Here is a 27756-nt window from a genome sequence, read left to right on the forward strand (position 1 = left end):
GCCACATGCACCCCAGTGTTCATAGCAGCAACGTCCACAGTAGCCAAACTGTGGAAAGAGCCGAGATGCCCTTCAACAGACGAATGGATAAAGAAGATGTGGTCCATATCGAAAATGGACTATTACTCAGCCATCAGAAAGGATGAATACCCACCATTTGCATCAACATGGATGGGATTGGAGGAGATCATGCTCAGTGAAATAAGTCAAGCAGAGAAAGTCAATTATCATATGGTTTCACTTATTTGTGGAACATAAGGAACAGCATGGAGGACATTAGGAGAAGGAAGGGGAAAATGAAGGGGGGGGAAATCAGAGGGGCATACGAACCATGAGAGACTATGGACTCCAGGAAATAAACTGAGAGTTTTAGAGGGGAGAGGGGTCGGGGGAAGGGTTAGCCCAGTGATGGGGATTAAGGAGGGCACGTGCTGCATGGAGCACTGGGTGTTATACACAAACAATGAATCATGGATCACTACATCAAAAACTAATGATGTAATGTATGGTGATTAACATAACATAATAATAATAAAAAAGAAAGACGCAATGCTTTCCCCCTAATATCAGGAATAAGATAAGGATGTCTGCTCTTGCCACTTCTATCCAACACTACTGGAAGTTATAACCAGGGCAACTAGGCAAAGAAATAAAAGGTATCCAAGTTGAAAAGAAAGAATAAGACTATCTATAGTCACAGATAACAAAATCTTCTATGTAGAAAATCCTTCTATGTAGAACACACACACACACACACACACACACACACACACACACACACACCCCTCTTAGAATGAATAAGCAAGTTCAGCAAGGTTGTAAGATATGAGATTGAAATAGAAAAATCAATTATATCCCTATATATGAACAATCTGAAAATGAAGTTAGGCAAGCATTTTTTTTTCCCATTTACAATAACCTCAAAAAGAATAAACTACTTGGGAAAAAGTTTAACAGGCCACACTGGGATGCCTGGGTGGCTCAGTCAGTTAAGCGTCTGCCTTGGGCTTGGGTCATGATCCCAGGGTCCTGGGATCAAGTCCCGCATCGGGCTCCCTGCTCAGCAAGGAGTCTGCTTCTCCCACTGACTGCTGCTCCCCCTGCTTGTGCTCATTCTCTCTCTCTGACAAATAAATAAATAAAATCTTTAATAAATAAATAATAAAAAGAGGGCAAGACCTACACATTGAAAACTACAAAACATCTTTGAAAGAATTTAAAGAACTAACTAAATGGAAACACATCTCAAATTCACTGACTTTAAGATTTAATATTGTTAAGGTGGCAATATACCCCCAAATTAATCTATAGATTCAATGCAGTCCTTATCAAAATCCCAGCTGTCTTTTTTGCGGAAATTGACAAGCTGAACCTAAAATTCATATGGAAATACAAGGGACCCAGAAATGCCAAAAGAACCTTGAAAAGGTAGAATAAAGTAGGAGTACTCACACTTCCTAATTTCAAAACTTACTACAAATCATGAGTAATCAAGATAGTGTGGGACTAGCATATGGATAGACATACAGATCAATGCAATAGAATTGCAACTCCAGAAATAAACTGTTATATTGATCTTTGACAAGGGTGTCAAGACAATTCAATGGGGAAAGAATTGTCATTTCAGCAAAAAACTGGATGCCCATATGAATGAAGAATGAAGTTGGACCTTTTCCTCATACCATACATAAAAATTAACTCAAGATATATCATACAACTAAATATAAGAATTAAAACTATAAAAATCTTGGGGTGCCTGGGTGGCACAGTCTCAGGGTCGTGAGACTGAGCCCTGCGTCAGGCTCCACACTCAGCAGGGAGTCTGCTTGAGAATTTCTCTCCCTCTCCCTTTGCCCTTCCCACTCATGCTCTTTCTCTAAATAAATAAATAAATCTTTAAAAAATTTTTTAAAACTATAAAATTCTTAGAAAAAAACATGATAGTAAATCTTTGTGACCTTGAATAGTTTCTTAGATACAACATCAAAAGCACAAGCAATAAAAGGAAACAACACATTAGACTTCATCAAAATTTTTATTTAAAGTTTTGTGCTTCGAAAGACACCATCAAGCAAACTTAAAAAAAAACCCTCCAGAATGGGAGAAAATATTTGCAAATCATGTATCTGATAAGGGACTTGTATCTAGAATATATAAAAAACTCAGGATATTTGTCAAATAGCCCATCACAAAATGGGAAAAGGGTTTGAAAGATATTTTTCTAAAGAAGATATATAAATAATCGACAAGCACATGAAAAGATGTTCAACATTATCAGTCATTAGGGAAATGCAGATCAAAACCACAGTGAGATGCCACTTCACAAACACTTGGATGGCTAAAATAGAAAAGATAGAAAATAACAAGTGTTAGTAAGGATGTGGAGAAATTGGAACTCTCATACATTGCTGGCGAGAATGTAAAATGGTATGGACCCTTTGGAAAACAGTTTGGCAATTGCTCAAACAGTTAAATGCAATTATCCTATGATCCAGCAATTCAACTTCTAAGTATATATCCCCCCCAAAAAGAAAATGTGTCCCCACAAAACTTATACACTACTATTCACAGCAGCATTATACATAACTGCTAAAAAGTAGAAACAACCCAAATGTCCATCAACTGCTGAATAAATAAATTGTGGCATATCCATACAATGGAGTATTATTCAGCAACAAAAGGAAAAGAAGTACTGATAACATGCTATAGCATGGATAAAACTTGAAAACATACTAAGTGAAAGAAGCTAGTCATAAAAGAATGTACATTATATGATTCAACTTCTGTAAAATGTCCAGAAGAGGCAAATCTATAGAGATAGGAGATAGGTTGGTGGTTGACAGGACTGGCAGTAGTGTTTACTGCTAATGGGTACAAGGTTTCTTTTAGGGGTAGTGAAAATTACATGGTTTCACACTGAACTATGCACCTTTAAATGGTGATTTTTTTAAAAAATCTTAAAAAAAATAAATCTACTCCCTCCCCTTCTCACATTACTCTGCCCACACCCAGAGCCAAAGATGTTGATTTGACTTTGTTTTGTTGCGTTGCTTTAATAAATACAATTAGTACTCTTTAGCAAGTCTGTTCTGGCTGTTGTGCCCAAAAACCAGCTGCCAGACACACACTGGCCCAAGCTTTTCTCCTCCCTCCTTGCCATCCCCACCCGTGGCTGCCTCTTAGTGATACCAGAGAGTTGTTACTGCTATTCCCTAGGCTTGACTGAGGACCAATCCCCGTTCAGCTTCCTTTTCATTCTACTTTGGCCTGGACACCCTCTCTTGCCCAGAGCGATCAGCTCGACCAAATCCTGAGGATCATGTTACCAGTCTAGCAGATCAAATCACATCCAGAAAGATACCACGGAATCCTACTACAAACGGGTACAAAGAAACCCTGCTCCCTGCTCTCCGAACATAAAGATCGTTTAGCCCAGTATTACATTTCTGACAAAACCAGATGGGGTGGAGAGCCACTTACCAAGTTCTAGTTCCTTCTACTACCCTCCCATACTTCTTTGATCTCACTGTATACGTAAAAAAAAAAAAAAAAACCAACCCTAGCCGTTGCTCAAATACGTACAATTACTTCCTTAAACCTAAAACAAACATGATGACCAAGAGCACGGTACCCACTTCAAAGTAAATCCTTGTGATAAAGCATTCAGTGAAACAATCATTAACTGGACAGAGAGGGGTGCAAGTCTTCAATATGCTCACAGCGGTTTAGCGGTTTAAACCTTTTGCAGGCTTCGGCACAAACCTGAAAAGGTAGTCGAATTTGTGCAGTACATTGGGGAGGGAGGAATAAGTAGCTTAAAATACCAGGAAATAAGTGAGTGTTAACTCCACATTAATCATAACTATGATATGGTATAATATCCATGATCTTAAGAAAAAGTATCCAGGGGCACCTGGGTGGCTCAGTCGGTTAAGCGACTGCCTTCGGCTGAGGTCATGATCCTGGAGTCCCGGGATCGAGTCCCGCATCGGGCTCCCTGCTCCGCGGGGAGTCTTCTTCTCCCTCTGACCCTCCCCGCCTCTCATGTGCTTTCTCTCTCTCTCTCATTCTCTCTCTCTCAAATAAATAAATAAAATCTTAAAAAAAAAAAAAAAAAACAGTATCCAAAGCTTGGACATAAGGGAAGAGGACGACAATGCCATTTCAGTGTCATACTGGGGTATTGTGCAACAAGCCCACTGAAGGACCATTCAATCCTTTAAGAGAATGTACCTGTTCTTGACTTTGTTGTTTCGTTAAGTGTCCAGACACTGAAGTTCTGTTGTTTTCTAAAGATGTTATTTTTAAGTAATCTCGACACCCGGTGTGGGCTCGGACTCACAACCCCAAAATCAAGAGTCACATGCTCTACCCACTGAGCCAGCCAGGCGCCCCCGGGGACACTGATGTTTTATGTTCACTTGTACACGTCTGTCCAGTAACACCAGAGGTTACAGTTTTATTGCCCTGTGGGACATTAACCAGTGTTGTAACTACTAGCAAATTCAATTCAGCAATTCTTTGACCAATTAAGCCTCTACTCCTTGGATTCTCCTTCAAATCAGTAGCTTTGCCACCAACTGATTCCTTCATACATTTAGTTTAATAAATTTTTATACATGTTCATCTTATTTTTTACAAGAATCATGTTTTTAACTTTTTGAGAATCACACTTTGGTCATTACACTGTTCATTCAGTCATTTCTCTGTGTTGCATTCCTATCTACAAAACAAAACAAAACAAAAAAAACCTGCTTTCTGCCCCGGCTACTGCTCTGACACGTTCAAAAGGGCCCACCTTCTCTTCCCGAACCTATGCCGTACTGATACTACACATTCGCAGACCATAATGACCTGCAATCGTATCTTGTTTGGCCCTCAGGGTTTTATTTAATTGAATTATTGCTGACATTTATAAATGGAAAGAAGTCACAAAAACAATAAATAAATATGGATTTCTAGTTTCTCCTGAAAAAATCTAAAGGTCTGGCAGCACTAGAGTCATCTTCCCACCCAACGAAGGAGAGCTGAGCCCCCTTTTAGCACATTCTAGTCTCCTTGGTCATCCTAGTCTCCACCGCTCTCTATTGTTACCTGTCTGTCCTTGCAGTGAATTTAAATTCTCAATCCCTCAACTGTGGCCTGTCCATTATTCTCATAACAAGCTGATTCTCAGTCTATCCCACCTCACACCACCTGTTCAGCTCAGTTTTTCATCCAATAGACACTGACATCTGAAGTGCCTGTGTCTCTTTGTGTACACATGCCTTATACACACACACACACACACACTCAATTGTGGCAAAAAATAACTTTTAAATATTGATCGAAAGTTGGTACGGCGTTGGTTGAAAATCACCCGCGGCTTTGGCCGTGGCCGCTGGTGAGATTCAGCGCCTACAGCCACCGGGGGCCTCAGCTCACCGCCCACTCGTCCGTGTGGGCAGGTGAAACCCAGGCCCGGACACGCAGAAAAAAAAAAAAAAGAAAGTTGGTAGCATATTTTTAATGCATTCTCAACACACCTGACAGTTGAGAGCTGAAAACCATTGCACTGTCCTTTAAACCAATAGGTAACAAACTGTTTTTCAACACCAAATAGAGATTCATGATAGTGCTTTACAGCTGTACACATGTAGACTAGTTTCTTTTTCTTTTTTTTAAAGATTTTATTTATTTATTTGTCAGAGAGAGGGAGAGCACAAGTAGGGGGATGGTCAGGCAGAGGGAGAAGCAGGCTCCCCACTGAGCAAGAAGCCCAGTGGATGTGGGGACTGGATCCCAGGACTCTGGGATCATGACTGGAGCTGAAGGCAGACACTTAACCTACTGAGCCACCGAGGTGTCCCATATGTAGACAGGTTTCTACCAGCAAAGTAAAGCTCAGAGCTTAAAAAGAGGATATAAGGAATATTCATGAAATACTCAATGATGTCGTATGAAGGTTAAAAAAAAACCACCTTACACATTAATCCCTTCTTTCAAGGGCTTAATACAACTGCAAATCCAAAATATACTTTTTAAAAAAGCCAAATTTAAAAGCTTTAAAACTCAGAAAACATTAATACAAAGAGGTGAACATTTAAGTGTGAAGATTCAAACAATGACCAAAGACTTTTATTTAAATCATCAGGCTAATGTGGGCTATGAGCAAGTTTTCCCTTGAATTATCTAGCCAAGTTATGCAATATTAACTTCTGACTGCAGATTCCTAGTGTGTCAGTCAGGATGACTTTAGTTTCTATACCACAGATTTCAATTTCCTCTTATTACATCCTCCACCCAAACCTTAACCCCACTGCTGAGATCAGGAGCCTCTCCCTAGGAAAACGTGGGTTCACTCTGGCTCAAACACCTCACTCCCATGTTCTCAGACCTTGGTTCAAACAGAATCCCCTGAAGCACCAAACATGGCGATTCCTGGCCCAACACCCTGAGACTTGATTTAGTAGGTCTGGGATGGAGGCCAGGAAAATGAACTTTTAACTTACACATACCCACCCTTTATCTAAGTAATTCTCTTGCAGGTGGTCTTAGGATACACACTGACAAACACTGTCTCCTTGCTTCACTAGAGAGAGCAAGATGGAGTCATTCATGTCAAGCAGGGGCCTGTGTCAAGCGATGATGTAAGCACTTAAGGGTACTGCAGCTACGAGATACTGCTGAGACCAGCAGCAGCTGACACCCCAGAACTGATAAAAAGCAGAAGCAGAGGAGGTCTGCAGGGGCCCAAGACTGATTAAATCTCTCTAAAAAGGGAGGATTTCTGCAGCAAACTGTCAGACTTCTCAGACATGAGCCCTCTATGTCTGACCACTTTAAAAAGGCAGCTGCCGCCAAAGGCTCTGCCTGATTGATCTCTGAACAGGGCTGAGATCCTTCACTGCTTGAACATCACTAGCAGTAAGTGTGGAGGGCTGACCTGGACTGGACCAAGGGCTTATCTCTACTATGCGCCCACAGGCTGACCTCATGTTTGGTTTATTAACTTCTACCCAATCTGTTATCTTGTTTATCGTGTGCCGTGTAAGAAGCCAAGTTAATCATATCGTGACATGTCATTTGAGTTTGGAATCCTGAACCTGCTTTATAATTATGTTAACCCTGCTTTATGACTGAATAAAGCTGACGCTGCAGAAAGACACAACTTGTGTGTGTGCCTCCGTGGTGTGCTTGTGACACTGGTCAATGTTAGTAACATTGGCTTTTGGAAAATTTCTCACTTACAAAAAGTTGTCCTTTGCCATATGGACCATATGGATACATTTACGGAGTCTCAACCATCTGTAAGGCAGTGTGTCAAGGACTGGGACAGATAAAATAATGAACAAAACACATTCTTGACTCTCACAAATCCAGCAGGAAAAATAAATGTTTACAAGTTAATTAAAATAGAATGGAATATGTGTCATGGCAAGAATACAAATTAAACTCAAAGCACTCAGAAGTTGACTCCCTCTACCATTCTCTGCCAGCATCTGGTACCCATCCATCTTTATGATTATACACGATGACACAGCATTTTCCATGCCCTTCCATGGGACTGTATGTTCAAAGGGCTGAGATCATGCCTTGTTCACTCCTGAGTTATTAGTGCCTGATAAATAATAAATACTGGGTTGAAGAGTCATTTAATCAAGAAATTCTTCATCATTACAACTTGGCACAGATTGTGAGAAACTTCACATTAGATTCTGGCTGCTCATTTAGGAAGTCAGTTCCTTGAAACCTAGCCATGTAATTTCACATTTGGAGGGAACTTACAGAACGTGTGGTCCAGCATGTCACTAAATTTGGTGTGCAGATCATTGGTGGTACTCAAGGAAGATAGTTTCTAGAATGTTTATAGGTGATATATGAAAAAAAGTTTTTTTAATTTCAGTAGGAGGCATATCTATGTGTGTATAGAAAATAGAACAAAGCAGTGCTTTTCATAGATTAATGCTTAAAACAGTGCTAAATTTATTTCAAAAAGTAAATATAAAACAGGGGAAACTTTTATGCTATTAGAAATCCTAGTGGTTGCCGTTGGTATGAGAGTAAGAGGCATGAGGGGGGCTTCTGGGGTACAGGAAATGTTTCTTTAGCTGGGTGCTGGCTGCACAGGGATGGTCAGTTATAAGCTGTATTATGACAACTGCTCTTTTCTGTATGTACAGTATATTTCAATCCAAAAGTATCTTTTTAAGTGGATGTAAATAAATGATAGCACGTGGACACTGGAAAAATCCTGAAGGTGATAAAGGAAAGGTAAATTTGGGACACACAGACTCAAAATTCCACTGTGTAGATGAGAAGAAACTCAAGTGATTGCCACAAATTAGCTGCTTGATCTTGAGCAGCTGCCCCCACCCAACGTTCTCTCCCATTCTCCCTTTCCCCCACCTCATGTCCTCTATTCCAGCAGGATATGCACCCTCACTGTCTCCACGATGATTTTATCAGCTGCTGCCCGCTGCCAAATCCAACTCTTCCAAGGGAGTTGCCTTCCCCACTTGGCTGTTTTTACCATTCCTCTAAGCCCTTCACCATATGGTAACCTTGTAACTAGATTGTAAGCCACGGAAAGACAGATCCTACAGCATTTAAAACAATTCCTTCTGGGGCGCTTGGGTGGCTCAGTTGGTTAAGCGATTGTCTTCGGCTCAGGTCCCGGGATCGAGTCCCGCATCGAGTCCCGCGTCAGGCTCCCTGCTCGGCGGGGAGTCTGCTTCTCCCTCTGACCCTCTTCCCTCTTGTGCTCTCTATTTCTCATTCTCTGTCTCTCAAATAAATAAATAAAATCTTAAAAAAAAAAAACAATTCCTTCTATTGGGCAAGTTACTTTTCCGGGTCTCACTTTTAACACCTGTAAATTCGGGGGGTGAGGAGGCAGTACAAAGATAATGATCTGGGGTTTGGAGTCAACAATTGCCTGTACCCCAGCCCTACCACTTACTACTGTGGAACTTGAGGCACGTTTCTTCGTCGTTTTGTGCTTTAGCCGCTTCACCTGTAAAATCAGGGTTATGATAAACCTATCTTTTAGTGTTGTTGGTAAAGTGAAACAAGATTAGCCGTGTGGAGTGCTTGAAACAGTGCTGGTAACTGCTGGCCATTATTACCATCATCTGCAAAGTGGAGAAAATACAAGCGCCTTTCCCATGCCGGAGTCATTGAAAGGATAGAGTGGGCTGGCGCTGCCAGAAATGTGCCTAAGACTCGGGGGGGAGAAGACGGGGGAGAACAGGAAGATCCGATGAGTCTCGAAGGCGGAGGGTGTGTGTGGGCATGGGGGTACACGGGGCCCACCCACGACCTACCAAGTCAGAATCTCCGGTTAAACGGCCCAAGTTTCCCCTTGGCGCTTAAGCTCCTTTGATTTGGGCTTCTGTCCCCCGGCCCCCGGGATCCTGGCTCCTTGACAGGTGAAGGTGAATTCCCCTTTGAAACACGGGGCTTGGAACAAGGGAGCATCAACGGCCCACGACCAAAAGCAGCCCAGTAACCGCCTTCGGCCTCGCTCGCTCGTGAGCCCTCTTCGGGCAAGTCCTGCGGCCGGCACGCTCCTCCTTCCGTCTCCTACCTCTCGCAAAGCTACCGGCCGGGCGGGCCCTTCTGGGGGCAGACTTGGGGAGGCCGCTCCGCGCCGGCGGCAGGGTACCCTGGGCGCCTCTCGACTCCCCCGCGTGGCGCGCGTCGGCCGAGGCCCAGGGCTCCCGGGAGGCGTGGGCCGTCTGGAGGCCGCTTCCCGGTCACCGCACGCCCTTGGCCTGCCCGGCCCCGCGCCCTGGGCGGCGCCTTCGCCCTCGCTCGTACCTGGCGATGGGCTGCCCTGGCCGCTGTGGCCGTTGCCTTTCGGCTGGGGGCACGCCGCCGCCTCCACCTTCTTGCTCTTGGCGCAGCCCATGGCGCGCAGGGCCCTGTGGGAATTCCCGGCTGAGGGCAGCAGCAGCCGAGCGGAGGCCGCGCGCCCCCTGCCGGCGGAGGGCGGGGCGTCGGTGGGCGGGGCGTCGGTGGGCCACACCCTGATGCCCACGCCTCCTCTCTTTCAAGCAGGTGGATTTTTTTCACATTAAAGTACGCTCACTAAAGATAAGTAGGAAAATGTGAAGTGGAAAGAAGTACGAAAAAGGCATTGTCCAAAATCTTATCTTTCAAATTACTGTGCGCATTTACTATTTCTTTCCAGTTTTTTTTTTACCCTCAATATTTAGTTTTGCACCCAGGTTTTCACCTAATACTAGCATTTTTCTATGCATAGTCCTGTAAGTCCCCCAGATAACTTCTTTGCTTCCACTCTCATCTCAGCCTGACCACTTAATTCTGAAGATTTTATTAATTGAGAGAGAGAGTGCCTACGAGAGTAGGGTGAGGGACAGAGGGAGAGGGAGAGAGAGCGAGAATCTCAAGCTGACTCCCTGCTGAGCACCTACCCCCCCCCCCACCCCTGGCTCGATCTCGACCCTGAGATCATGACCAGAAGGGAAGTCAAGAGTCCATCACTCAACCGACTGAGTCACCTAGGCGCCTCTGATCAATTTATTTTAGACAGAAACCCGCTCACACCATCCTCACCTCACCTGCACCACTTACCATACTCTTCCCTTTTATATAGCACTAAGAGCCTTCTAACTTACCCTCTGTTCTCTGTCTCCTGCTCTCACTTCACGCCTCCTACCAGAATAGCATCTTGGCATTTTGTTTTCCTTTTGTGTATCCCAAAACTTAGAACAGTGTCTGGGACACTGTAGGAATTGAATATTGAGGGGAAGAAGGAAGAAAACATTATCTTTAGTAATTATAAATGTGTAAGTCCTCCCAATAGAGCTAGTGTACTTACCTAGTCCTCTAGCGATAGACATTTAATTTGTTTCTTATTTTAAAATATTATGAATAAGACTACAGTGAACATCTTTGTGTTTAGAACTTTAAGGCTCTCCTTACACATTGCCACAATGCTTTCCAGAATGGTAGTCCACATTTGTACTCCCAGTAGTAAGGAATGAAAGTTCCATGCTACCCAAGAGTGATTTTTTTCTAAGATTTTTTAAAAATTTTATTTATTTGACATAGAGAGACACAGCAAGAGAGGGAGCACAAGCAGGAGGAGTGGGAGAGGGAGAAGCAGGCCTCCCGCCGAGCAGGGAGCCCGATGCGGGGCTCGATCCCAGGACCCTGGGATCATGACCTGAGCCGAAGGCAGGCGCTTAATGAATGAGTCACAGAGGCGCCCCCCCAAGACTGATTTTTAACACCAAAGGAACATTGTGCCACATCAGGTGGGGTCACTGTTCTCAGTGCAGTCCTTGGTTTCTCCTTCTTTCAATGAATTAACATATGTTACGCGTCCAACCCATATCCGGCTTTATTCTAGGGTTACAGGGCATCTAAAACAAGTTTCCTGCTCTTGAGGAAGTTCCATCCCAGCTGAGATTTCGTGACCTTGTCTGGTCACCAGATGTGTGGCAGTGGTGCAGGCCTCTGTTTTCATCTGGATTTGTGGGCAAGCTTATTTCCTGCTTTTCTTGGGAGCAACCCAGAGTCAAAATGCTCTTGGAAAACACCGGGTGTTTTTCGCTTAAATGCAGAAAGCGAAGGCTGAACCAAAACTTTTTAAAAACAGACACCGCACAAAGCCAAAGTGAAGCTGAACAATCTCATCCAGGTGTTTGCAATCTGTTAGGATGGTAAGTAATATAACTAAGCCAGGAACTTTTAAAGGCAAAGAAAACTTCCCTCCCTCTGTGAGCCGGGTCTATAATTCCTTTGTTCGGCTGGAATGATTATTTTGGAGATTTTTTGAAACATGCTGTTCAACTTATTGCTAAAATTACTATGTATTTTGTCAGCAAAATCCCAATTGTGGTTGTCTTTTATTTTTCCCTATTTAAAGCACACATTAAACTAAGATGATGGCTTTTCCGTCTTTTTAAAACCTAGACAAGAGTAGCTGAGAGTCACGTGCTTGCCCGAGTCATCTTACCACATACCAACAATTTGCTGGACACTGAAGATGAGCTGAGCACCCTGCTTACTGCTTTTCTCATCTCATCTCATGTATCTACGTCCCTACATGGTAGGGACGATCATTATTCCTGTTTTACAGTGAGAACCCCGAGGGGGTGGGTTAATTGCCCGGATTCCCAGAGCCTGATACACAAATCCAAGTCTCCTTACTCCAAGGCCTCTGATCTTAACCACTAAATTATTTGATCATTGTGATATTGCAATCCACTAATCCCTATACATGGAAGGACTCTTCTTTGGGGAATGTTGTTTTTTTTAAAGATTTTATTTTTTTATTTATTTAACAAAGAGAGACACAGCAAGAGAGGGAAAACAAGCAGGGGGAGTGGGAGAGGGAGAAGCAGGCCACCTGCCGAGCAGGGAGCCCGATGTGGGGCTCGATCCCAGGCCCCCGGGATCATGACCTGAGCCGAAGGCAGACGCTTAACTACTGAGCTACCCAGATGCCCCTCTTTGGGAAATTTTTTTTTAAGATTTTATTTATTTGACAGAGAGACACAGCGAGAGAGGGAACACAAGCAAAGCAGGGGGAGTGGGAGAGGGAGAAGCAGGCTTCCCGTGGAGCAGGGAGCCCGATGTGGGGCTCGATCCAGGACCCTGGGACCATGACCTGAGCCGAAGGCAGATGCTTAACGACTGAGCCACCCAGGTACCCCTCTTTGGGAAATGTTTTGAGTGTTGGTTTAATTATATATGATCTGTTTAAAAGCGCATCAAAAGAGAGGGCATCTCTCTTTCATCCAATAATAGTCAATGTTCAGTCCTTGGCTTACTTGACCTGACCATCCCGTAGGACCCCCATTTATCATTTTCTCCTCCTTGGAACAGTTGGCTTCTAGGATACCACGCTCTCCCATTTCCTCCTATCTTTCTGGCTCCCCCCTCTGGGTCTCCTTCGCTGGTTCCTCCCCAGTCTCCCTGGCATTTGGTATTTAAGTGCCCCAGGGCTGAATCCTTAAACTTTCTCTGCCCTTCTCCCCCATTCTCAGTCTCCTTTGCTCCCTTGGTGACTTCATCCAGTCTCAAAGCTTTCCAGGCCATCTGCCAAATTTACATCTCCTGCCCTGACTATCATTTGCACCTGAGTGTTTAATAAAACTCTCAAACCTAAAGTGTCCAAACAGATGGTCCCCTCCCCAAACCTGTATGTCCCTTGGTCTTCCCCAGCTCAGAAAAAGGCAACTCAGTTCTTCCAGGGGCTCGGATTGAACACCTTGGTGTTATCCTTGGCCCTTTGCTCATATATGCCGCATTCAGTTTGCCAGAAAATCCTGTCCATTCTACCTTCAAGTGATATTTTTAAAATAAACAAACAGGGGCGCCTGAGTGGCTCGGTTGGTTGGGCGACTGCCTTCGGCTCGGGTCATGATCCTGGAGTCCCGGGATCGAGTCCCGCATCGGGCTCCCTGCTCAGCGGGCTGTCTGCTTCTCCCTCTGACCCTCCCCCCTCTCATGCTCTCTCTCTCTATCTCACTCTCTCTCTCAAATAAATAAATAAAATCTTTAAATAAAATAAAATAAAATAGGGTGCCTGGGTGGCTCAGTTGGTTAAGCGACTGCGTTTGGCTCAGGTCATGATCCTGGAGTCCCGGGATCGAGTCCCGCATCAGGTTCCCTGCTCGGCAGGGAGTCTGCTTCTCCCTCTGACCCTCCCCCATCTCATGTGCTCTCTCTCTCTCTCATTCTCTCTCTCTCAAATAAATAAATAAAATCTTAAAAAAATAAATTAAATAAAATAAACAACCCTCCCCCCAAAAAACAAAAAAATCTCTCTACCAGTTTATAGGAAACAGAGGACAAAGGAACAAGTTAAACCATACATAGAGATGTAATCAGCAATATCCACAATGTACCGATTTCATCAACAAATAATGACAAGAGAAGAAAAAGAAGTGGGAACTTATTATTTCAGAGAGACTTAGGCTGTATGAGGTATCTAAGAGGAGTCAAATTCATAGAAGCAGAAAGCAGAGTGGTTGCCAGAGGCCGGGAGACGGGGAGTTAGTGTTTAATGGAGACAGAGTTCTAGTTTGGGAAGATGATAAAGTTCTACAGATGGACGGTGGTGGTCGCCCAACAATGTGAATGTACTTAGTGCCACCGAACTGTATACTTTAAAATGCTCCAAATGGCAAATTTCTCACGTTCTGTATATTTTAATAGGAGGCAACGTGTGGACTTTGGATCCCGATTTAACGAATCAATTATGAAAACCTTTACGTGTATAAAATACAGACTAGCTATTTACATATTGTCAGCGTTTTAATTGTGATTCCTTTATTATAGCAATTTTTTAAAAGTTCTCATCTTTTAGAGATATACTTTGAAATATTTACAACTAAAATTATATATCTGGGGTTTTCTTTAAAATAATCCAGTGTATGGGGCACCTGGGTGGCTCAGTCAGTTTAGCCACCGACTCGATTTCAGCTCAGGTCATGATCTCAGGGTCATGAGATCGTGCCCCAAGTCAGGCTCCATGATCAGCGTGGAGTCTGCTGGAGATTCTCTCTCTCTCTCTCTCCCCCTCTGTGCCCCCCGCCCCCGCTCCAGTGCGCACTCTAAATAAATAAATAAATTTTAAAAAATTAAAAATCAATAAAATGAAATAATCCAGTGTACTGGGTAGAAATATAAATAAAATAACATTGGCCAGGTGTGGATTGTTGAAGCTGGCTGATGGGAATGTGGGGATTCCCTCCACATTCTCTCTAATTTGTCTGTAATTTTCCATAATAAGTTTTTTAAAGAGTTTTTTAAAAGATATTTTTAAAAATCCAAAAAATGATTACCTCTCACCTGGATTATCACAAGAGCCTCCTAATGGTCTCCCTGCTTCTGCCCTGCCCCCACCCCCTGCTCCTGCTATTGCAACGGGCCAACCAGAAGCATCCTCTTAAAATCATGTCATGCCTCTGCTTAGAAACTGCCATGGCTCCCAATCTCCTCAGAGTGAAACCAGTGGTCTAAAAGGTCCTCTGTGAAGCATCCCCAACCCATATCTCTCTGACCTCCCTTCCTGCTTTTCTGCTCTTTGCTCCCTTCCTGTCTTTCTCCTCTTTGCTCACTCCCTTTGGCTACACTGGTTTTCTTCTTCCCTGAAACACACCAAGCACACTCCCATCTGAAGCCTTTGCACTGGCTGTTCCTTCTGTTGGAACCACAATCCCCTCATGTACCCATGTGGCTCACTCTCCTGCCTGCTTCAGATCTTCACTCAAAATGCACCTTCTCAATGAAGATGTCCCTAGCCACGCTCCCTTTCTCTTTCACTCCTTGCTCTGCCGCTGACCCCAACACCTCCTTTCCCTCCTCCAGGCTTCAATTTTCTCCTTAGAAATTGGGGTGCCTGGGTGCTCAGTTGGTTTCAGCTCAGGTCATGATCTCATGATCTCAGATTGAGCCCCAAGTTGGGTTCTCTCTCTCTCTCTCTCCCCCTCTCCCCCTCCCTGCTCATGCTCTCTCTCTAATAAAAAAAGAAAGTGTCACCATTTAATATAACAGGAAATGATAATAATATAACAACATAAGGTAATCTTATATAATGTTAATATAGTACATTCTATGCATTTTACTTAATAATCTTGTTTATTGTCTGCCTCCCTCAAAATAATGTAAACTCAAGGGCAGGAATTTCTATCTGTTTTGTTTGGTACCCAGGGCAGCATCTGGTATTAGCAAGGCAGTCACTAAATATTTGCTGAAAGAAAGAAGGAACATCAATGTGATTACAAACTGGTGATCTTGGAGCAGTATTCATTCATTCCTACAGAAAATACTTACGGCTGTGTGCAGGGCATCATTTACATGCCACAGGATAATAATTTATGGATGCCCACCCCCCTTGCTACCACATTTGTAATTTTCAGTATGGGATGATGGATGTCAAAGCTGCTGTCAGATCTAAGTCAGAACATCTTATTTACTTTAAAACCATCAGTCCGCCTCGGAGGGCCACTCCATAAATGGAGTTTACAAATGACGTCTTAAAGTCCCAACAATTAGGGTTCCACAATTATTGGATTAATTTAATCTCTAGATGTTGGCAGTGCAGGTGGGGTACACTCTTCGTCCAGAAGAGGAATTCCCTTTTCCAGGCAACTGGGTGCCCTGCCTGGATTGTCCTCCTCCTGCTATTACTGGTCCCACAGCCAGAGGTCACCACCGGGTTCTACTCCCTCCACTGCTAAATCTCTGAATCCACCTGCGGCTCCCAGCCCTACCTCTGGTGCCTCGGCTGCCCACCCCACCCCCACCATTTTCCCTACAACAGGGTGACTGTGTGGAGGGCAGGTCTTGTCTGATTCACCTCTGTGTCCCCAGCACATGGCTCCGTGTCTAAGAGAATTAATATGAAAATAATATAACACAACACCCACCATCAAATATGCATTGAAAAACATCGGTCATCAATTATACACCGAAGAACATTCTAGTTTTTTGAGTTTTCCAGTTGTTCGGATTTGCGGTAAAATTTACATTTTAAAGCAATTTTCCTAAATTCAATTTCTCTACTATTAGAACTTTTTGCTTGAGTCACACGCAAACTCCATGGTCCATTTTAAAAGTGATTATAACACTGGGTCACCCATTTGTAGGACTGTCTGTTCACCCAAGACAATTAACTAGGTATGACGGTGAGATAAAAATGCGCGCTGGTTTTGCTATGGATGGAAACGTAAGCTCAGAGACTACCTGGGGCAGAGCGTTGGGAGATGTAGCTACAAACCACTCCTCCCGATGCATTCCAGTCAGGATTGCTGCTTGTCTTAAAAGGTTCCCACAGTGCCTGTCCTGGGGACTGAAGTCCAGGTGAGTAGGGTAGAGAATCGGGCTTTGTTAAGGGACAGACCCACGTTCAAAGCCTGCTCTGTCACTCTTAGCTGTGTGATTTTGAGCAAGTTACTGAACTTCTCTGAGCTTCCACCCTGTCTACAAAATGAGAATGATTATAATATCTACCTGGCATGATAGTTTTGAAGATTAAATAAAATACAAGTAAGCACTCAGCGTGATCATCGGCACACAGCAGACAGGTGAAATTTTCCTGTCTTCCTTTGGGAGCTGTGTTCTTCAAAGTTCCCCCGAAAAAAAACACCAAATACCCTTACAACATTAATAATAACAGATGGGCATTATTATCCGCATTTTGTGCATGAGGGAACTGAAACGTGAAGGCGGCAGACAGGTTACTCTGCTCCAAAGTGGCAAAACTAGAATTTGCTCCCAATTCTATCTGATTCCCACCTTGTTTGTTGACAGATATTACACACTTTTGCCTCTAAAGCAACTTCATCTGCTTTATAATTTTCTTTGGGCTGGCTTTGGTTTCTGATTCAAGCACTGTTTCTTCTGCCATTTTCATGCCCCTCCCCTTCCCAGTGACTCAGAGTTGAATGAACACATGGTTAGTATTTGTTCTTGCTTCAAGAAGAGTGTTTTTATTTTTAAAGTAAAACACAATATAAAGTTTTCTCCTGAAAAAATACAGAAAAGTTTACACTAAAAAATAGGCTCTCTCTCCCATTAGCCCAAGCCCCAAATCTCCCTGCCTAGATGCAACTACTGTTAGGTTCTTATGGATCCTTCCAGAAAGAATCTTCACATTTCTACTCAGGGCACAGCTGTAAGGTGGGAATTGCCTTTTCCTGTATTGGACAAATGAGGAATTAGTGTCAATGATATTGCAAATCAGTCAACTTCTGGGGGAAAAATTAGATTAGCCTGAAAGAATACTGAGGATTAAGGATAACCAAAGGCCAACCATTTTGGGAACAGATTGGATTTTTATTTCATTAAAGTGGGCTTTCAGCTCTGAGCTTCTGGACCCAGGTGTGCCACGGAAAGATGCTCCTATGACTAGCTTCTGTATAAAATCAATATCGTGTACCCTCCGAAGAATCTTGTCCTGAGGATTCTTTAGGTACAGAGTAAGCCAGAAGCTGGGAAAAGGATGTAAGCAACCCCACAATTGTTATTTCTGACTCCCTCTTTATCGGTCTTTCCAGCCACTTCATTTATTATTATTTCATCTGAGCTTCCCAGAAACCCTGAGGTTCAGACAGCATGTAGCTGATATGTGGCCAAGCAGCAAGCTCAACCCACATCTTCTGCCTGCACATCCAGTGTGTTCTTCTCCTGACGTGGCTGCAACTCTTAGAGCCCTGGATCTAAATTCTAGAACAAAGTCTTCCAATTGCTCCACAGGAATTACCGATAAAATGCTGAGACTCTACACCCATGTTCATAGCCGAGTGATTCACAATAGCCAGACGATGGAGGCAACACATGTCCATTCCTGGACGGCTGGATAAATACAATGTGGTACATACATACAGGGGACTATTATTAGCTTAAAAAGGAAGAAAATTCTGACACCTGGTACAACATGGATGAACACTGAGGACATTATGACTGGTGAAATAAGCCAGTCATAGAAGGCTTAGAAATACAGTATGACTCCATGTATAGGAAGAATCTAAAGTAGACAAATTCATAGAGACATGGAGTAGAATGGTGGTTATGAGGGGCTACAGGGAAAGGGAGATGGGGAGGTATTGCTCAGTGGATACAGAATTTCAGTCTGGGAAGATGAAGAGTTCTGTGGATGGATGCTGGTGATGGTTGTGCAACAATGTGAATGTGTTTAATGCCCCTGAAATGTATACTTAACAACAGTTAAAATAGGGGTACCTGGGTGGCTCAGTGGGTTAAGCGTCTGCCTTCAGTACAGGTCACGATCTCGGGGTCCTGGGATCGAGCCCCGCGTGGGTCTCTGTGCGCAGCTCAGAGTCTGCTTGTGGCTTCTCTGCCCCCTCCCTGCACATGCTCTCTTTCTCATTCTCTCCCTCAAATAAATAAATAAAATCTCTTTTAAAAAATGGTTAAAATAGCGAAGTTTCTTATGTGTATTTTACCACAATTTTTAAAAATTGAAAATGAAAACATGCTGAGACTCCTCTTGTACTAAGTCAGACAGGACAAACGGCAATGCCTCTGCTGGAGTCCGTTCATGGAGACACCTTGCTGAAGCCACGGTGATGTGCCCCTCAGGTGTCTGGACACGCCTGACTGCCCAGCATCCCCTTCCCCTTCCTTCTGAAAACAGACTCCTTCTTTTTGGTGGAGGGATCCATACCATGAAGTTCAAGGAAACCCAAGCCAGGCCAGTCACATATGCCACCCTTCTGGTCATCGTCATTTGAGCAAACAGAAGCTTGGAAAATTAAGTCGTTTTTATTAGAATCTGTTCCTACATAAGTTCAAATGCTAGAGTGGTTTTAAAATATGTCTACAAATTCTTGAACACCAGTTCCTTCAAAAGTTGCAAACTAATATCCCTGTCCTGAGTGTGAGCTGGACTCAGTGACTCACTTCTAACAAAGAAGATGTTGCATAAATGATGAGTATGTGTCATCATGATGAGTGTGTGGCTAGATCATAAACAACATTGGGCTCCTCTCTCTCTCTCTCTCTCTCGACTTGGCTTGCTCTGGGGGATGCCAGCTGCCATGTTATGAGAACACTCAAGCAGCCCTGAGGAAAGGTCCATGTGGTGAGAAATTAAGGCTCCCTGCCAACAACTGGTATGGAACTAAGACCTCCAGCCAACAGCCATGGGAGTAGCCATCTTGGAAGTAGACCCTCCAGCCCCAGTTAAGCCTTCGGATGTTCAGGTGGCTATGGCCCCAGCCAACATCCAACTGCAACTTTATGAGGCACTGAGCCAGAACCATCGAGTTAAGCTGCTCCTAAATTTCTGGCCCACAGAAATAGTGATATAATTAAAGGTTCTTTTTAAAAATTTTTAAATTTATTTTATTTTATTTATTTATTTTTAAAGATTTTTATTTATTTATTGAGAAAGATAATGATAGAGAGAGAGCATGAGAGGGGGGAGAGTCAGAGGGAGAAGCAGACTCCCTGCTGAGCAGGGAGCCTGATGTGGGACTTGATCCCGGGACTCCAGGATCATGACCTGAGCAGAAGGCAGTTGCTTAAACAACTGAGCCACCAAGGTGCCCTAAATTTATTTGTAATTATAGTAAAATACACATAAAATTTACAATTCAGTGGCATTAAGTACATTCACATCATCCATCTCCAGAACTTTTTTTCATTTTGCAACATCTTTGGATTTCATCTGCATTATCAGCTCTCCTGGGTCTTTTTTTTTTTTTTTTTAAGATTTTTTAAAAATTTTATTTATTTGAGAGAGAGAGAATGAGAGATAGAGAGCATGAGAGGGAAGAGGGTCAGAGGGAGAAGCAGACTCCCCGCCGAGCAGGGAGCCTGATGCGGGACTCGATCCCAGGACTCCAGGATCATGACCTGAGCCGAAGGCAGTCGCTTAACCAACTGAGCCACCCAGGCGCCCAGTTCTCCTGGGTCTTGAGCCTGCTGACCCACACTGCTGATTTGGACTTGCCAGCCTTCATAATTGCATAAGCCAAGTCTTTGTAAAATCCTTAAATCTCTCTCTCTCCATATATATATATAGAGAGAGAGATTATACACACATATACACACACACGCGCATTTACATCCTACCTATTTGGTCCCGCTTCTCTGGAGAACACTGACACAACATACATGAATATGCATTACGAACCAATCTGGACGTGTCCATAATCTTAGAAATACTCAGTATGCACCCTTATGTGCCACACCCACCTATGACTCCTGTAGGCGAATTGACCCCAGCCCCCTGGGTACATCACCACGGATGGAGAACTGAGATAGCAGTGCAATATGTCATTCCCATTTACTCAAGATATCAAGAAAGAAATGACTGAAACACAAGGTTCTTGGTATTTCCCCATGTGCATTCTAAATGCTCACACATAATCAGATTAGTGAAGAACACACTTTGGAAAGTATTTAATTCCTTCTTAATTACCATATATTGTTGAGTTAAAAAAAAAGGCCACATACACTACGGTGTATACATATAAATATGGTGTAATGTTTGTGTAAGGAAAGATGAGATATACACATGTATATGTGTTTACAAAAGAAACTGATAACATTGACTGTCCCCAGCGAAAGAAACAATAAAATGGCAGGGAAAACAGGGTGGAGATTTGATTTTTCACTATCCAACCTTGCATAATTTTGAATTTTGAGCCACTTGAATACATGACTTATTAAAAAGAATTCCAAAGGATCATAAATAATTTTGCCTCCATCTCCTCCAAACTCTGTTTTGGATGGGCATTTTAACTTAAGATACAACAAATAAGTCCTTGGAGAAAAATACTGAAAAAGTATTCACTGAGCACCTACACGGTGCCAGTCCCTACAGTGCCGGGGACATGCAAATAATAAATAGGTAAAACATACAGTAAATTAGAAGGTGATAAGAGCTGTAAATAAAAGGAATTGAGCTAGATGAAGGAGGTTTGAGGTAATGAGGGGATGAGGGAGTGATAAAGGGGTACAATTTTATTTATTTTATTTATTTATTTTTTAAAGATTTACTTATTTATTTGAGAGAGAGCGAGAGAGCGAGCACAAGCGGGGTGAAGGGCAGAGGGAGAAGCAGACTCCCCACTGAGCAGGGTGCCTGACATGGGACTTGATCCTGGGACTCCGGGATCATGACCTGAGCCAAAGGCAGACGCCTAACTGACTGAGCCACCCAGGCACCCAGGGGTACCATTATAAACAGATTTTTTGAGCAGGCCTGAACAAGAGGGTGACATGTGAGCAAACATTAAACTTCACGACATTGAGGGAGAGTCTGTGATTTTTTCCTAGGTTGTTCATTCACCATCCTGCTGCAACATTTGAAATTATCTGATTCCAACTTGCATTATTTTTCTAATAAAAATTACTTGTAGAATACTAGGATTATCAAATATGTCGTAAAAGAATTTATGGGTAATAGTTGAGCGCAGCGTTCTAAAGTTATATGTAGCAAGGACATTCTTAGAATCATACCAATTTCTATATGGTGGGCCATAGAGACAAGACAACACACACACAAAAAATCCCTCTGGAATTTACTTTGTGTTTAAGACAGTGGCTCTGATGTTGATGTTAAATTGTTTGGGAAGAGCCTCACCTTTCTAGCTATATCAACTTGGCCAATTTCTTAACCTCTCTCAGGCTGTTTCCTTAACTGGAAAATGGGGATAATACCCAAGTCATGGAGTTTTAGGTACCCAATAAGATAAGGCACGTAAATGCTCAGTATGCGGTAGGCACGGACCGGCACCTGTTTGCTTTGATTCAGATGCGCAGTCCCGTGCCAGCAAAGATGGGCCGTGTTGACTGCAGGTGAGCTGTGTAGTATCTCTGTGCATCAATTTTCCTCCTTTGAAGAATGGGGATAATAATAACAGTGCTTACTTCCTAGGGTGTTTATGAGACTGAATAAGTTAATACATGGAAAACACTTAGAATATATTATATTAGGTATGTTAGTCTGCTTGGGCTGCCGTAAAAAATACCATAAAATGGGCGGCTTAAACAACAGAAATTTACATTCTCATAGTTCTGGAGGCTGTAAGTGTGAGATCAGGGTGCTAGCAGGGCTAGATGCTCGTGAGAGCCCTTCTCCTGGATGGCAGAGAACCACCTGTCACTCTGCTTATAGGGCCTTTCCTCTGGGCATGTGTTAAGGAGAGACAGAGACAGAGACAGAGACAGAAACAGAGAGAGAGAGAGGAGAGAGACAGAGAGAGAGAGAGGGACAGGGAAGGACAGGGAGGGACAGGGAGAGAGAGAGAGGGAGGGAGAGGGAGAGAAAGATCTCATTTCCTTTTCTTAGAAAGCCAATCCTGTCAGATTAGGACCCCACCCGGTCACATTGGGGGTTGGGGCTTCAGTGAATGAATTGCGGGGACGGGGGAGGGCACACAATTCAGTCCTTAGCAGTAACTGTTAGTTGGTTTTATTGCTATTGTGTTATTCCTGTTGAATTTCCGGAAGGTAACTGGCATCATACCACTTTTTTGAGAGCAGGTTTTGTTAGAAAGTGGCAGGTCAGTGGAGGAAATGTAGTCTTTGGGTGCCTGAGGATGAGGACCATGAAGAAGAAGAAAAAGAAGCAGAGTTAGCTTTCCAGAAAGCCCCCTCACCCTGTTACCTAGTGCCAGTCCTAAATTGTATTTTTCCCTGGAAGCAGTGCACTTAAACTGTTCACACAGATATTTTAAGATAAATAAGTAGGGATTTGGCACATTAGAAAAAAAGTGGAAAACACAGAAAAGTGGAAGAAGATAAAACACCCATACTGCACCTCCCAAAGACAAGTACTAATAGCAATTTGGTGTCTTTCAGTGTGGGCTGAGGCATCCCACAGACGCATGAGGCAAGGAGGGAAGGATTATTCTCAGGTTATTTGCTGCCACGTCAGGGCTCTCGTGAGCCGCTCCTGTTACCAGACCACTGGACAGATAGATCCCTGCTGCCCACGACTCTGGAAGCTTCTTTATTCCTGCCCGCTTTCCACCTGGGCCTCCAGTTTTGCTTTGCTTTGGGGTGGTCTCAGCCCCCAACATCTTTCCACAGGTCCTCTCTTGCTTAAGTGGGCCAAAGACAGTCAACGAACCCTAGGTGATAAACCTAAGCTGTCAATTTTTTTTTTGAAAATTTTCGATGGCTACATGATCTTCCATTGCAGGGAGGTCCCCCAGTGCACTTAGCCAGGTCTGTTTTGCTAGACACTAGGTTAGATAAACAACTTTGTGCCTGTTTTGGGCTGAATGATTGTGGCCCCCAAAACGCACATGTTGAAGCCTAAACCCCAGTGTGATGGTACTTGGAGATGGGGCTTTGGGGGGGTAATTAGGGTTAGATGAGGTCATGAGGGTAGGCTCTCATGGGATTAGTGCCTTTCTAGGAAGAGACACTGAAAAGCACTCAACCAACTTCTCTCTGTGTGTCTGTCTCTCTTTCTCTGCCATGTGAGCCCTAAGTGAGAGGGCAGCCTATCAATAAGCCGGGAAGGGGGTTCTCACCAGAAATTGACTGTGCTGGCACCATGATCTCAGAACTCCAGCCTCCAGAACTATAAGGAAATTAGTTTCTGTTTAAGCTGCCCAGTCTAGGGTACTTTGGCCCACGCCAACCAAGACAGCGCATAAAGCTTTTTCAATATGTAAATTACCTCCTTGGGACAGAGTCGCTGAGGTCACCCTGTTTCCAGACGTCTCTATGCATTGAGTTGCCATTCCTACCTGGGCATGGTTCGTTGCTTCCCCTGCTCACCTAGCCGCTCACCACCAGCCCTGAGTTCTGCAGCTTAGAAACCACCTACCCCAGCTCCACCTGCGCAGGAATTTCGCTGCATTTTGCCTTGTGTGTCCCTAACACTTTTTTCTATTCCTATGCAAAAGAAGCGTCACCAGCTCTGCTCACTGCAACACACCCTTAGGAGTGAATTTGACAGCAGGGGTGCACCACATTGGTGGGGGGTAGTGGGAAGAGCCGCTCTCACGCATTTCGGGTGGGGAGCAAACCGATGCAGCAGAGTAATTATCCTCAAAACAACAGACGTCCTTAATCTCTAACTCTTCAATTCTGCTTCTAATCACGGATCCTGTAAATGTAGTCCCACAGGTACAAAGCGATGAGTTTTTTTGTAACACAAGATTAGAAACCATCTAAATGCCTAGTGTCTTCAACCAGGTGGAGCTGCTATGACAAAATACCAGAGCCTGGGCAGTTTATAAACAATGTAAATTTATTTTTCACATTTCTGGGGACTGGAAGTTCTAGAACAAGGTACCAGCAAATTTGGTGTCTGATATAGGTCTGCTCTGTGGTTCACAGAGAGCCACCTTCTTGCTGTGCCCTCACCTGGTGAAGGGGGCAAGGGAGCTCTGGGCACTAATGTCATTCATGGGAGCTCCACCCTCATGGCCTAATCACCTCCCAGTACCTCCTAATACCATCACACTGGGCATTAGGATTTAACGTGAATTTGGGCGGGGAGGGATACACAAACCTCCAGTGTATAGCATCCAGCAAGAAGAGACAGGTTAAATAAATTATGACATATCCATGAAATAGAAAGCTAAGACCCCATAATGAGAAAGAGCAAGCTCTTATGTACTGATATGCACATCCTCCAAAATAGTCCTTAAGTACAATAAACAGAGCACAGCATGTAGCCATATGTATAACATGCTATCATTTAAAAAAAGGGGGGGGCCACCTGGGTGGCTCAGTCAGTTAAACGTCTGCCTTCAGTTCAGGTCATGATCCCAGGGTCCCGGGATGGAGTCCCACGGTGGTGGGCTCCTTGCTTAGCCGGGAATCTGCTCCTCCTTCTCCCCCTGCCCCTCTCCCTGGCTTGTGCTCTCTCTAACTCACTCTCACTCTCTCAAACAAACAAACAAACAAACAAATAAAAAGAAGCCCAGCCTCCATATCCAGTTTGGACATTGATTCTAGGATGGTTTTTTTTTTTTTTTTAAGATTTTACTTATTTGTCAGAGAGAGAGAGAGAGAGCACACAAGCAGGGGAAGCTGCAGGCAGAGGGAAAAGCAGGGTCCCCGCTGAGCAAGGAGCCCGGCGTGGGACTCGATCCCGGGGCCTTGGGATCATGACCTGAGCCGAAGGCAGACGCCCAACTGACTGAGCCACCCAGGCATCCCTGATTCTAAGATGTTGAGTGCACATATTGGTGGTTCCTGATCTGAAAGAGAAAATGCAGCTGTTCAGCCCTGCAAAGAGAGGACAATCGTGCCCACATCTGGCCTCCTCAGAACCTTTGTCGTGATGCAGACTTTGGCTACTCCTTATGCATGACCCGACTTGAATGCTATTGCTGTATTTTAGTCTTTTCCTGCAATGTTGTCATTGGGGTTCCTATTTGGCTTCTTTAGGAATCAACCCCTGTTTAACTGCCACCATGACGGCAAAGGGGAATGACTGGTTCTATGGTTTCCCGATGCCCGGCACAAAATATGCCTGTGTCATAAATATTGGTTGACTAGTCCAGGTTAGAGGTGGTGAGGAGTGGAGAGTGTGCACAGGAGTTCTACAGTCTAGCTCCTTCTGCTCCCCACTGAGTCACACAAGCTTGCTCCCCAGTGCCTGGCCTGTAATAGAAAGACCATTCCTCAAATGAGTAAGTAAATGTCAGAAGAAATAAATGTTCTATTTACTTGGACTCAGCAATGATCTCAAGGTGCTACAGAGAAAAAGAAAGGAAGGTGGATGAGCAAGGCACATAAAGGTTGCCTTTTTTTCCAGGCCTCCCAAACATAACCTTTCTTTTTTTCTTTTCTTTTTCAAAAAAATGTACTTTAATTCCAAAAGAGACGAATCTAGAATGAACACTATCATTTTCTACTATTTCTACTTGTGTAGTAAAGCAGTGAAAGAAACAACTTGCTATAATAAACAACATAGATTTTTACATTTCTTTTATCCAAGTTTCCTATTTGTATTTGTACTATACATAATGCCACCTTAGATTTAAGAGTCCTAACAGGATTAAAACACGTTTTTGCATCTACTATTTTATGCGTATGAAGAATAAAGGCCACGTCTGAACATATAATAGCCTCATATCTAAAGAACAAGTTTAATCACTGTGTCCTCCAGAGAAGGAAACTTTCATACATGATTAATGATCTGATTCCACTAAAAAAACAACAAAATTTCAGCAAATGTGAAAAAAGAAAATCCTGCTGTTAAGTCATGATCTGAGGGAAAAAAAGGTAATTCATTCTTCCACAGAAAAAGTGGGTTTAGAGAACAGTTCTGATCATTTTACATGGTAAAGTATCAAGTCTAATAACCAACCCCTTGCTCAGGACAAAATGATTTCAACATTTCCTCTTCTGAACTGCCCAGTAACCCCAAGTGATTTTTAAATTGGGAGGCAGATTACTGGCAATAAGTTCATCAAATTTAGATCTATCATGGATAGGCACATTATAGAAATCAAGAACATCTCTTACCCTACACATCTGGTGAAGCCTGGAGTTGGGCACTGCATGGCCCAGGTCATCAGCTAAACGTACCAACAAACCGAATTTCAGATGACCATCTTCCAGGGACACATCCTGCCAATTGCTAGGAACAGATGAGCCAAAAATTTCTTTGACACAGGATTCCACACGTCTCTGGAGATCTTCAGGTGGTATGTATGTTCGGCGTGGTAAGGGTGGACACACCAAAACAGGTTCTTCCTTCACCTCTTCTACTGTCTCAGCCACCACTGGCTTTTTCTCTTTTCTGAATTGAGACCAAAATTCTCTGCGTGGTGCCCCTAAGACGATCCACATGAGACCTCTTCTGGTAACGCCAGACACTGACAGCGCCGCCATCTCGGAGGAGAACTGCATGATAGCTCTTTCTTTCTTTTTTTTTTTTTAAGAGAGAGAGTGTGTGAGGGCTGGGGGTGGGAGCGGCAGAGGGAGAGGGAGAGAGAGAATCTTAAGCAGGCTCCATGCTCAACATAGAGCTCCATGCAGGGCTCAGTCCCACGACCCTGAGATCATGACCTGAGCCAAAACCAAGAGTCTGATGCTTAACCAACTGAACCACCCAGGCGCCCCCTGGACACACCTTTCTGGTGACAGCTTCTCATGGATCCTTTTAGACAAGTTGTCCTGAACTTATTAACTTGTCCTGAAGTTGACTCTCAGTGACGGGGTCCAACTGATTTTATTCTCACAGACATTTCACCCATGCTCCTTTCTCAACATCACTGTATGGGTTCACTGGCCTTTTTTGAACTGCCAATAATGGTTTAAAAACAGATTTTCTTCCTACTGGTT

At 43.6% G+C, this 27756-nt stretch overlaps 2 protein-coding genes and 1 non-coding gene across 3 annotated transcripts in view; 1 reads left to right on the top strand and 2 right to left on the bottom strand.

Moving 5' to 3' along the window:
• LOC113922423 (thioredoxin reductase 1, cytoplasmic-like) overlaps positions 1-9892 on the bottom strand; it is a 33920-nt gene extending 24028 nt beyond the window's left edge. The window contains exon 1 of the mRNA XM_035729298.1: positions 9802-9892. Coding sequence (XP_035585191.1) covers positions 9802-9892 — 91 coding nt within the window. The remainder of the gene's footprint in view (positions 1-9801) is intronic.
• Positions 5344-5470, top strand: LOC113923288. Its single transcript, XR_003520285.1, has one exon. It is a non-coding gene; the product is annotated as a small nucleolar RNA ACA64 (small nucleolar RNA).
• A 16834-nt stretch (positions 9893-26726) lies between the features above and the next one.
• Positions 26727-27303, bottom strand: LOC113922907 (39S ribosomal protein L50, mitochondrial-like). The gene has a single exon (XM_035721869.1). The coding sequence runs from the start codon at positions 27301-27303 to the stop codon at positions 26800-26802; it is 504 nt and encodes a 167-aa protein (XP_035577762.1). The 3' UTR covers positions 26727-26799.
• Between the last annotated feature and the right edge of the window lie 453 nt (positions 27304-27756).

This window comes from Zalophus californianus, chromosome 9 (genome assembly GCF_009762305.2).
Source record: "Zalophus californianus isolate mZalCal1 chromosome 9, mZalCal1.pri.v2, whole genome shotgun sequence".
Classification (NCBI taxonomy): domain Eukaryota; kingdom Metazoa; phylum Chordata; class Mammalia; order Carnivora; family Otariidae; genus Zalophus; species Zalophus californianus.

Excerpts from the sequence above, each read along its gene's own strand:
- LOC113922907 (XM_035721869.1), bottom strand. The coding sequence starts at position 27,303 with ATGGCGGCGCTGTCAGTGTCTGGCGTTACCAGAAGAGGTCTCATGTGG.